This window comes from Hyposmocoma kahamanoa, unplaced genomic scaffold, assembly GCF_003589595.1.
Source record: "Hyposmocoma kahamanoa isolate Upper Pololo Valley unplaced genomic scaffold, ASM358959v1 86, whole genome shotgun sequence".
NCBI classification, from domain to species: domain Eukaryota; kingdom Metazoa; phylum Arthropoda; class Insecta; order Lepidoptera; family Cosmopterigidae; genus Hyposmocoma; species Hyposmocoma kahamanoa.
In genome coordinates this window covers 17,850,094-17,862,315 of record NW_020654289.1, presented here as the reverse complement: position 1 = coordinate 17,862,315, position 12,222 = coordinate 17,850,094, and the positions used below count along the sequence as shown (strand labels likewise).

At 36.2% G+C, this 12,222-nt stretch overlaps 1 protein-coding gene across 9 annotated transcripts in view; it reads right to left on the bottom strand.

Moving 5' to 3' along the window:
- Positions 1 to 12,222, bottom strand: part of LOC113234839 (dmX-like protein 2) — a 114,429-nt gene that overhangs the window by 32,642 nt on the left and 69,565 nt on the right. For 8 of the 9 annotated variants that reach the window (XM_026470353.1, XM_026470352.1, XM_026470358.1 and 5 more), the window contains 13 exons: positions 11,679 to 11,942; positions 11,007 to 11,156; positions 10,219 to 10,370; positions 9,380 to 9,443; positions 7,908 to 7,985; positions 7,152 to 7,274; positions 6,891 to 7,032; positions 5,737 to 5,916; positions 4,441 to 4,662; positions 3,812 to 3,987; positions 3,241 to 3,378; positions 931 to 1,046; positions 468 to 717 (listed from right to left, as the gene is read on the bottom strand). In XM_026470353.1, coding sequence (XP_026326138.1) covers positions 468 to 717; positions 931 to 1,046; positions 3,241 to 3,378; positions 3,812 to 3,987; positions 4,441 to 4,662; positions 5,737 to 5,916; positions 6,891 to 7,032; positions 7,152 to 7,274; positions 7,908 to 7,985; positions 9,380 to 9,443; positions 10,219 to 10,370; positions 11,007 to 11,156; positions 11,679 to 11,942 — 2,055 coding nt within the window. The remainder of the gene's footprint in view (positions 1 to 467; positions 718 to 930; positions 1,047 to 3,240; positions 3,379 to 3,811; positions 3,988 to 4,440; positions 4,663 to 5,736; positions 5,917 to 6,890; positions 7,033 to 7,151; positions 7,275 to 7,907; positions 7,986 to 9,379; positions 9,444 to 10,218; positions 10,371 to 11,006; positions 11,157 to 11,678; positions 11,943 to 12,222) is intronic. The other variant, XM_026470356.1, reaches the window with a different exon arrangement.

The following is a 12,222-nucleotide window of genomic DNA, read 5'->3' as shown; positions in this document are numbered from 1 at the left end:
TATTAAATTAAAATTAAAAACTTTAAAATGTGTCACCTCTTTGTATTTTTAATAGACATAGATCTAAATGTAGCATGGACGAATTTACAAAAAGTTACAATTCAAATGAAGCCGTGCCAAGCATTTGGACGACTAATGGGCAGATGACGATTGGAATTATACAAATTGGGCTATTTTTTGCATACGCATGATCAACATTCAGTCGATAGAATATTCATCAACAATCACTAGTTGTGTTGTAAGTGGACAACACTTTAGCGCAATCGACTGTAATTTTACTCCGTCTTCAAAAAAGAGAGACTATACATAATATGTACATGTGTCAAAGGCTGTTCCTAACACCACCAAAATCAGTCTATAATAGACACGTTTTTAACATCTGATAGCTAAGTCTTAATTTCGAAGTAAAGTACAAAAGCAATGTATAAAAGACATGTAGATAAAAAGAAGGCTACTGGGTTACTTACTTGACTAGGTAGATTATGCCTCTTCAATCTGGGATGCGTTCTCAAATAGACATAGAAATTGAACACGCTTGGCATGGGTTCATTAATGTCTTTTGTTGATCCGTCTCGGGCTACGTGTAATCTTCCAGCTGGATTTAGAAGGGTGTCTAGAGCTTCGCCGTAGCGTTTTAGTTCCCATAAAGCCATGGAACGTACGAATGGATCCGGATGCGCGTGGTCGAGGTCTATTTCGCCGTCTTCTGTTTCTCCACTGTAAATAATACAAAGCTATAGGATTGCAATACACTTGTTATTTTATTTCTTGATGTTATTAAGTCACAAAGAAAATGCTTAATTCGGTCATACGTTAACTGAGTATACCCAACAGTATATTTTTGGTAACTGAAGACATAATCTTTACAGGCAACTTGATCGCAAACTAAATTATACTTGTAAGATGTGCAGCAGAAATTAGTGTAATTACCCCAATATTTCATCCATGAGGAGTTTCTTCAAACTTTCCGGTAAAGTGCTGTCAGATTCATACAATCTCGCTACTATCATAGCTATTTGTAAATCTCCGAGACGTGTGATCAGCACCTTTGAAATAAAAAAAATCAAATTAGTTAAGCAACTGAATGGTATACTGTTCATAGATAATGAAAAATAAGGGGGAGATATGGTTTGCGGGCATGAGTCGTGTCGCCTCTAGTAGCCCAAAACGCACATACCCAACGGCAACGTGAGATATCTTCAAAATTCGCCAGAGTGTCGCAACGATTGTTATGCGTACAAGTTGCGCATGTGCGTATGAGTTTTAGCGTCATCTAATGTTTAATAGTACCAACTCGGGGCATTTTACTAGCACTACCTGACGGTAAATGACTGAACTAGGATGAAAAAAAAAACGAAATTTTGCAATACAAAAATTAATTTTACGTAAGTGACAGTACATTTAATTTTGTGAAAATAATAAATTACGTTACGTCGTTGCCACGTTTTAAACCTTAAGCTTACACGACCTTGATTGGTTAACCAATGTGTTTTTACACTAGTACATAATAAAGCTTTATAAAGATTGAGTTGCACACAAGTGTCAAAATGGCTACATCGGTACGCAACCTCGCATAGCGTCATGGTATTTCTGCCCTTAATTTTAATATCTATGATACTGCTCCGTTGTCGATCAGTTGGTTAATTGAGCTCTAGAGGCTAATTTATGGTAGTTCATGTGATCATGATGACACATGATCGCAGCGGCAATGTCACTCCGTCAATGTCTGAGATAGCGGCAATGTCTGAGAAACGCTTCCAATCTCACTAGCACACATTAAGTCAAATTATGGGAAAAAAGGACAGCTAGTGTTTTTTGTTCCTACAAAATTAACGTATGGACGGCAGCATAACAAGCTAAACATTGACGGATCCTGTTCTATTGCTCTGTAAGCGATATTCGAACAAACTGAAAATTGAACTGAAAGCTAGATCATGTAAAACGGCTCTACTTTAAAAGAGTGTAATAGTAAAGGCTATGAAAGTCTTCAACAAACTTCCACGTGAATCTTAGTGTGTTTTATTAGTATTAGGATGCGTTAAGTGGAATGCATGATTATGTTATACTACAATTTTTTCATGAAAATAACATAAAAACTAATAAAACTTTGTATGCCACAAGGCGAATCACAGTGATTCAAAATTTATTGTTGTAACAACTTTGTAATCTGTGCATGACAAAGAAATAAATGTTTTATAAGTACAAAATAGGTTGATGTACTGTTTACATTGTTGTTCTCATAGTTTTTTTTTACACTATTTTTTCACGCGTAAAATAGCCTAGCTGTCGATTTGCGTACATCAGCTCGTTGTACCTAAAAGTCATGGAATAGTTCGAATCGATAACTGTTGGGGCAATGTTGAATACTGTATTTGAAACCTGTCACTAAATTGTCAAAATAAAAACTTATATGGAAAACCTGTAATACAGTACTAATTTGAAAACGTCACTATTTGTCGATAATTTGCCTATAAATTATAATATAAAAATGTGCATTAAAATCATTGGCTTACAATTATATGGACGTCGGGTCCGCGCTAAAAAGTGTCCGAACTTATAGGGCGTTAAAATCGTATACAGAGCGTCATTCACGCTTTAGTCTTCGTTTGTTCGGCTGACAGCGTAGCAAGCAAAATTAGACAGTACTGCGATGACATTACAATTTAAATTCAACGTTTTAGCTTTTTCATATTCCTTTACATGTCACTACGTTTAAATAGGTTGACTTGGGGCATGTTTTTCGTGGTTTTTGTATTAGACCCGTCGTCCATTTATTTGTAAGTCAATGATTAAAATAGAAAAAAAAACGCATATTCCATTTAGCATCGTTGTCAACTACCGCACGTCGCGGTCGTTGGTTGTAAAAAGTTCTCTCTTGCGTCTACCAAAGATAGATAAAGGTTATATATATATATATATATATATATATATATATAATATATAAATAATCATTTGCGTCTTATTCTTCTTCTTGTCGAGTCAATGCCAAAAACTAGTAGAAAGCCTGTGTTATATTTCTTTGGCCCAGTAAGCAGCCACCACTATGCCAGCCACCTTTCTGTTGCCTTATACAGCTATCCCCATTTCACCATGTTGTCTCTACAACAGCCCAATTGTGTGATCTGAGACGATTCAGGGATTTCCATATTTACCACTGCAACTCGTGTCCAGGGGAAGACTGGCATCTTATTGATTCTACGTCATTATACAAGCCACCAAAAGTACGATCAAAACAATTACCTCCAAAGCATCCTTCAAGGCTCCACCGAGCAGGAAGAAGGCCGCTGCGTGTTCAAAGCGCTGTTTGCCGAGTAACACGAACGCGTTTTTCAGCGCCGCTTTACGCCAACGTTCTTCTTTGAAGTTGTTCGCAAAGAACTGCAAGCCAAGGAAAATCCTTTAGTTGTTTCAGGTGTGATTTTGTAAGTACGAGTTCATGTGTAAAATGGCAATTTAATTCTCGAAAAAAAAATTCTTCAGAAGTAGCGAGTGATGGCTTACAAAAAACAAGGTATCTGTTTTCTAATAATTCGTTGCTTTTCAACAATAGTGGCCTAAATCAAAATAACGAATTTTTTTGTCTTACTTCACAGAGCTACACTCAAGAGTGAGCTAAATTTTATTGTAAAAATATAACGAGCTTTTTATTGTTTAAAATAATCACGTGACAATATGGGCCTGCATAAGATTCATCGGCTTTAGATACTCTGCAGTTGGTTTTAAACCATCTTCCTGAAGAATTAGGTGATTTTGAGATAGGCTGATATTCTAGAAAGTCATCGATTTATGTAAAGAAAAGACCATAACATACCGAAGTCATCTTTTCATCTCTGTTCGAACGGAACAATCCCCAAAGCAAGTTCTTCTTCCTCATAGCGAGGTAATAGAGCGCAGCATCCATCGGATCCTGCTTTTGCATGTACGACGCTCGTGCGAGTTTCTCCATGCACGTTCGAAGGAGATCGCCGCGTATCCACCAACCCACACCTGTAGAAATATTTGGTAGAATTCAATCTTTTTTATATAATACTGAGTGACGGGACGAACAAGTCGTGTGTCTGGTGGGATGTGAAACTCCTGTAACTAACAGTTGCAGTGACATTCAGAACTTAAAATCACAAAGGTCTGTGGGGCACTGTCACCTGCTGCCACATGTTGCTTTATTAATTGCAATATTTATTTTATTGGATATCATGTTTTTTTAATCAATAATAACAACAAACTCGTGGAGTATTATCACAAAAACTATAATGAACTTCAGGGCAGTAAAAAAATCATGATATACATTGGTCATATAATTTTTTTTGTATTGTATTGTTATAAATTTACTTGAAATAAAATTATATCATATGAACATTTCATTTGAGTTGAAGCGTACTCAAAACTATTAATTATATTACTGAATTTGTCGTAAATAATTTTAATGAAAATTTTTCTTACCCAACTCCCTCATAGTAGTCCACTTCGGTTGTCCCTTGGTATATCCAGGAACCAAAGCTAGCAATTGTTCGTGGGTTTCAGAATGGTACGCCCAAACAAGGTTGCAAGTGCCCACGCCGGTGCGTTGCAGTGAAGCACGTTGGGCAAGAGGTAAGCAGCGGAGTAGGTAGCCGTAATGCTTCATTGCTAGAAGGAAACGCAAGCCGCAGTCGTCTAGGGAATCTATAACAAAAAATAAGCGCTTAATTAACTTTCAGAGCGCGTTGGTAACTGTGAAAACTGTGCAATATGGACTATTACACAAATTGGCATTAGCTAGCAATTTATAACTTTCTTGCTCATATCGTCACTGGGTTAGCCATGTCTGCAGTGTGATGTCTTTCTAGTATTAGCAGAGAACAAAAAAATAATGAGAATGGACACTCTCCGCCCCTCTCTGGCTTTAGATACCGCACCACACCCCGCACATTGACGGTCACATTGACTGAACGGCAAGAAAGCTGACGGTTTTGATATTTGAATTTGGTTTTCATTTATTCATTACGAAATATATAACATCATTGTACGTTACTATTTATAATGGTCGTGAATTGTGCTGTACGATTGTTTATTACCATCTAAACGGGATAAAAAGAGAATTTCTTTCGTTTTCCGAAAGATGAAACGAGGTAAGTAAAAAACTTATGTCTGAGACTCATTCAGTTATTGTTTTCATCATTTATTTAGTGCAGAGTAATATATATGTAATACAGATTTGTTATATCAATATAATGAGATGGCATAAGTTCGTGAACTAGTAGACACGGGTTCTCGAATTTTCAATCTGTATCGCCGATAAATATGTAGTGAATATAATAAATAACTAAGTAATGACAAAGTTGGACACGCAATTTCAAATATCTGGCTTACCTTATTTAAAAGTACCTGTCCAAAATATAAATTTTAGGTGCTTGTAATTTATTATTTAAAATAAACCAGTATTTACAGACTTTTTTTTATCTCTTACCACTATTGTTTGTTATTAAATTCTGTGTAGCTTATTTATTTATGTGTAGAGATAAATAAACGATTCTATTACTATTATTTAATCTGGCCCGGAGACTAAGTGACTCATAAAAGCAACTGTCACTAGTGCATCCTAGTTAGTCAACCCAAATGGCAACCATACCTGTAGCTGTGGTCTTATGTCAATATAGTACTATATATACGTATTTTTTTGTTGTACCACTGTTATCTTAGTTTTGGGTCTCGTGGATTTATAGCAGGTACATCTGTGTGCATGCGATTAAAACTTACCAGGCAATATTTCCTGTCCACTAGACGGATTAATATCAATGCGTGCGTTGGATGCGAGTCTCTCGGCAAAATCGGCGTCGCATGTTGAAACGGTGTCTGCTAACGCGAGTAGATGCATTTGGTCTAACGAACTAAGGCCAGGTAGATGTGTGTGCGTTAGAAGACGGGAAAGAATGCGTCCTGAAAATTAAAATAAAAATAAATTCAAACTCGAGGTAACCTGGAAGAGAATACTTTTAATTTGTGCCTTATATGTTGTTCTTTCATGATTAACAGTTTGGTCAAATTACAGGCACATGGGAGTAGTCAACTTATGTCTCAGGGTGTCGAGCGCAGTGGCACTCAGTATTTTGTGATTTGAAGCTCTGAGTGGCACTGCAACTGTTAGGGACAGGCGTGTCGCTTACCACCAGGCACACGACTTGTTCGTCCCGTCACTTAGTATTACAAAATGTATGTTATTTTACACGATACTAAATAAATAAATCGAATTAAAGTTTGGCTTCCTTTCTAAGAATGGTGATGTGATCTCTGCTAAAACCTTTAAACAATTCGTCCTTGGCATTACATATTATGAGATGAATGGTGATTTTTTCTTCTTATTTAAGAACTAGGCTCTTGTCGATGGAGTAATTGACGATCATCTTTGTTCAGCGCCCTAATTTTGATTTCCTGATACGACACGACTTTATCTTTTCCCTTTATCTGCTCTAAATAATTACGTCTCGGGTCTCCCCTGCCTCTCCTTCCTTCGATCTTTCCTTCTATAATGCTTCTAAAAATACTGTCGTAACGGAGCATGCCCAAACATCTTTTCTCTTGTCTTTAATAAGCTATAAGATTATTTCGATACCTCCAATGAACACCACGCTAACTTTAATTTTTAGTCGTTTTCAGTTATTTTTGACACAGCCATATTTATTTACTAATATTATGATCCCCGAATTTTGTGAAAACAAAAATACAGAAACAAAACAAAATTCGAAATAAATAAAAAATAAAAGAACGAATTTTGTGAAAATAAAAATATAGAAACAAAAAACAAAATAAAACAGAACAGGTCCAAAAATTAAGTTGACGTAGTGTTCATTGGAGGTACCGATTTATTCACTATGAATTCTTTAAATGTTTTTCACTCAGGCGAATTTTTTTACCTTGTCGTGGTCCAAAGTGTGACAACGGTTGTCGTTCCGGCATTGAAGGTCGTCGGTCCACCGGAACATCTTCCTCTGCCAGCAACAACTTGTCCAGATCTTCATCGGTGTCCATTGTACCTTCGAATAGTTCCGCGTAATCCTGAAAACAGGTTCATTGTTTAGACAAAACATTGAACAGATAAATAATACACCATATATAGTCATACATAGTCAAAAACTCTTTGTTAGGGTTAAAAATGTAATTGTATGCAACCTTACCTCGGCTTCCTGAATAGTAGAGGGATGATGGGGCGACTCCTTATCCGCAACCAATAAGGTCCACAGTGGCAACGGTGGTACCGATGTAATTTCAGCATAATCCAATTGGACGTCTTCCGTTATCTACATGAAACCGATTTATCTTGTTAATTTTAAAATTTTAATTGTGTTGATTATAATTAAAATGCACTGTGATGCCATTGTGTTATCAATTATCATACTTACTGACTGCACGATATATATGTACATGTTAACAGTAACAAACATTTAACAGTCCAATTTTGTCTTATATTTATATTAGTTGCAGTTGCCATCGAAACTATGCAGATTAACATTCTCATGTGCTATGTGCATGTTAACGCTTTTGATGATAATGCAGACATACACAGTAAGTTAAGTAAAGAGTTTTGCTCAACACATATAATGATTGGATTTGAAATTCGATCTCTTTAAAATAATACAGTAGGTATTCTGTTACGAATAACGATAATCGTCATAATTTTAAACAAGTACATAATAATTTCAACATCGATCCCACTAATAATAAAATAACATAAAATTACTTATAATACTGATTACACAACCGTTCAACGTACAATAAAATATATTTATATAATTTACTAACAGGAAAAGAGTAAATAATAAATTTGAAAATAAAATAACGTTTCCCAAACCTACTTCATCTTGTAAATATCCACTTTTTAAAGTTAGGTATTTAAGTTTGGGTAACGTCATCTGCAAAGCACGGTGTGGTACCTGTGCGACGCCATCTAGCGGCGAGCCGGCGCCGGCGGCGAAGGACACGGAGAGCGTGCGCGACCGCGACCAGCCGCGCTGCAACACACGCCAGTTGCCATGCAAGCACGCACTAGCCTCGGCTGTGCCGTGCTCATGCCATCACAGTGATAATAACTCAAGATTCAGCTCAAGTGCAAGTTTTTCTCTCCGGAATTATTAATTACTCAATGGAAAAGGGCTATTGGCTCCGTAGTCAAAGTTTTACATCTCCGATCGTCCCTATTTACCAATGCTTGTAAGAAAATTGTCGTGACGTATCAGATGCCCAAATGTCTTTGCCCTTCGGTTCTCTATTGTCCATATTTGAGGCGAATGGTTAATTTGTATATTTACTACCTGGTGCCTGCGACTTCGTCTGTGTATAATAAGTAACTTCGAGTAGCCTGCTATACTAGATACTTGAAACATTTTTCAAGAACCAATCATTATTGGTTCTCAAAAAAAACCTTCATTCCCTATTTCACCTCCTTTAAATTTTATTTTTGTCACAAAACGTATGTCCTTCTCCTAGGTCCCATCTATCTTTATACCAAAATTCATCACCATTGGTTAAGTGGTTCAGGCGTTTAAACGTAACAGACAGAGTTACTTTCGCATTTATAATATTACATTGCGAGTAATATTACAGAAATTTTACTGCCTACACGTGTGTGGAATCCTACAATCACAAAATTTTTATCTTCGTAATATTTATCAAAGTTTAACTTCATTTGAGAAGCCGGAAGAACTTAACTTCCTTTGTTGTACATAATATGATTATATATTAACGTTTTACTGTTTATTATCATTTTACGATTCTGCAATCTACTATGAATTATCCAGATCTTGCGTTCAATGTGTACCTTGAATATGTTATTAAAGCACTGTACGCAAAGCAAGAGTTGTTTAATAATGAATCAAATAAAAAACGCCTCCATAAAGTGTCTGTGGAGGTTGTGTTTCAAAATGTTCGTAAGTGTGGAGTAGACAAATTGAAGAAGTCAACTTTGTGACAAAAAGAAAAGTATTGTTTATATGTAATGTACATTATTTACATTCTCATTCGCATGCCAATAGGAATCAAAGACATACAGAATGTATAACATTTATGATGGGTGTACAAGACGACACAAGGCAATATTCAATTTGGTTATACTACATTTGTCAAAAAGAATCAGCAACAAATTATATTAAATGACGTAATGTGTGTTCTGAATTCAAATTGTGCCCATATAATACTAGTTTTTAGTACTTGCACGCTACAGAAGCACACTGTCTGACAAATTTAGCATGACCTTGCTTGCCAAGTAAGCTGTGTACGTGTGATATGTGCTTTGTATTAGCACAGGGTGTTTATTAATTTGCTGACATTAATATTACCAAGTATTGTCTCGAACAATCGGTGAAGTGGTTTATGATAATAAATGAGTGAGGTGCGAATGCGATCATACCTGTCGTGATAAACTGTCTTCATCGCCGGTTGAACTTCGCCCTGTATATGTTCCGCCGATACATCTAGTGTGAGCAAATACGAATTGTTTCAGTTTCTTTAAGATTTGATTCAAATTTAGAAATCTCGGAAATGTAATGATTTAAAATTAATAAATACATTTACAAAAAAACCGACCTCAAAAGTTTGCTTATCAGTTATCGCTGTGTTTCTTCTTTTAAATGTTATGGTCCCATCGTATATCGTCGTATATTCATCGTATCGCTGTGTTTAATTTTCATTGGAATTACGCATATGTGACAAGTTTTATTGAAATCGGTTAACGGAAAATTGCCACCCTTAGAGGTGGAATATTTTCTTCAAATTTGAATGGGACCACTAATGAGGTACCCCCTTTCAGCAAAAAAAAAAACATCGAAATCGGTACACAAATGTCGGAGTAATCACGTAACATCCCAGAAAATAGACGAACTCAGAATCTCCTCCTTTTTTGAAAAAATAAACATATTCATGATCAATTAAACAAAACATTATACGACTATTTAAATATTAAGATCAAAGTACGTTCCCACTGCTTTAGTAACCATCTTAGCTTAACGATATACATAACATTTGGTAACATTACCGAATGTTACCTGTCGTTAAGGACGATGCATTTGTACTTACAGATTAAACAGAAAGGAAACAAGTAATACCCGATTTATAGAAAGCGAGTCTAATAGCGTAAGCCTTAGAATACCGGTGGAAAGAGGAAATACTCCTCATTGCCTAAAAAGGAAACTGCGAGACCTAAAATTCCTAGTGACATTTTGATATTGCATTCGCAAAAATATCACTTACCGAACAAGATGAGCAAGTATAGCTTTCACCCATCGTATCTTCCCACTGTTGAGCAATTCCATGAGCTGTTTAGGATGGTATTGTGGCAGAACAGGACAAGCCATTTGCGAAGCTTCGAAGAGTCCGTAATCTGGCATGTAATCTAAAAGAGGCTGCAAAACAACTTGTTTGTTAAGTTGATGTGTCACTCTTTACGGTTATCTGAATACTTTTACACCTAAAGTCCACTTTTTCCCGTAAATTGTTGTCGAAAGTAGAAAGGCTTCTTAAAATGTATTTTTTCTTCTTTGAAATCACGGCATGCCAGAATGGTGTGACATGTTATGATTTTTATATTTTAAGCACGTAAGATAAGCTCAATATAAATCTTAAAGGACTAATGCTGACTAGTAGCCTGACAACTGCAGCATCAAAAAACTCAAATGACGGCACTATGGTATCGGTAAAAAATTATTAAAACTACAAAATTGTTTCCTGATGTGCGAAGTGTTCACATTTTTCAGTTTCCATATATGGTAAAAGTAAATATTGCATTAAAACTAAAAATAACATTATAAAAGTTTATTTTCCTTCAATTTTGTACTTAATAATTTTGTCAATCAGGGTCGCGGGATTTTTTCGATACAAAAGCGCATTCTAAGTTAGCAAGTAACCGAACTGTAGGTAAATAAGCACCCGATTATCCGACCACTACTTATAATAGCAGAGAATTGCAAAAACGTAAATGAACGGCTCTGTAATTTTATTTAAGTATAATCACATATATTTTCATGTGTAATCATACAAACCTGTGGTTGATCGGGCTGGGCCTTATTTCTCCGTCTAGCATCTCTCTCCAGAAGTTGCAGGTTGATTGACGACACGCGTTGTAAGTGTGGCGCGGACACACGTAAGTCTGAGTCTCGGAGCGCACGAGATTCGCTGCCTTCTTCTATCTCCTAAACCATTTGAAACAATGAGAAGTTACTTTTTTAACGCACACACTCAACGCACACACTCAACATAGCCCCGCACTAGGGAAACCCTGTGTCGCGGGTGCCATGGACACACACATAGACAAGCACAAATTACACCCAAACTCACGAGAGAAATAAATGTAGGCCATACAAACATTTCTCCCGGCCCGGGAATCGAACCTGGGACCTCTGCGTGGCAGTCCGGCATGGTAACCGTTCGGCCACGGAGGCAGTTTTACCAGTGAAAGTAATTATTTTTAGCTAGTACACGTTACTAATACTGATATTATAAATTATACTGTTCCTTCCCAAAATAGTCACAATTTTCTGTCCAACCTAGATGCTCCAAACTAAAACAGCAATGACGGCAATGCTTTGGGGAATAAAAATTGACTTCCGCAAAGGACCGCCTGAATCTATTAATTGCATTGAAGGATATTGGAGACAGGGTGACAAAGAATCTCCGACTTATAATAAACTACATAGTATATATAATATTCGTACCTGGCCACCAATAATTCCCGAAGAAGTTTGTTGATTTTCAGGCTTCCATTGAGAGTATACATGCATTTCAGAGTCCATTCCAACCACTAGTATCCCGTCTCGCACCCACGAAATCTGCATAGGTAATGGCGGCAGACCATCTGCTGTTTTCAAATCAATACGACGGAGTTGCATCCATCGGATCTCCTCGACGAACAAAGGTGCAGCTAGAGAGGATGCTTTGCGGAGAATCGGGCGGTTGTTATTTATTGATTCTTTCATTGCCTGAAATAAGATCTCGAGATGAAATGTCATTTGTAATAAATTGAACATGATAATGGCACTTAATTCATTTCATTCATTAGAAAACTATTTATGATTTAACTAGTTTTAAATAACTTTATATTATTAGTTTTATTTATTATTAGCCAATTGAATTGGAGCTCTGACCCTAATTATGCATTGTTAATTCGCAGAACACTGATCATATAGCAATTGTCATTTTCACGAAAATGTTTATTTAAAAAAAATATAATACTGAAGTTACATTTTCATTGATAAAAAT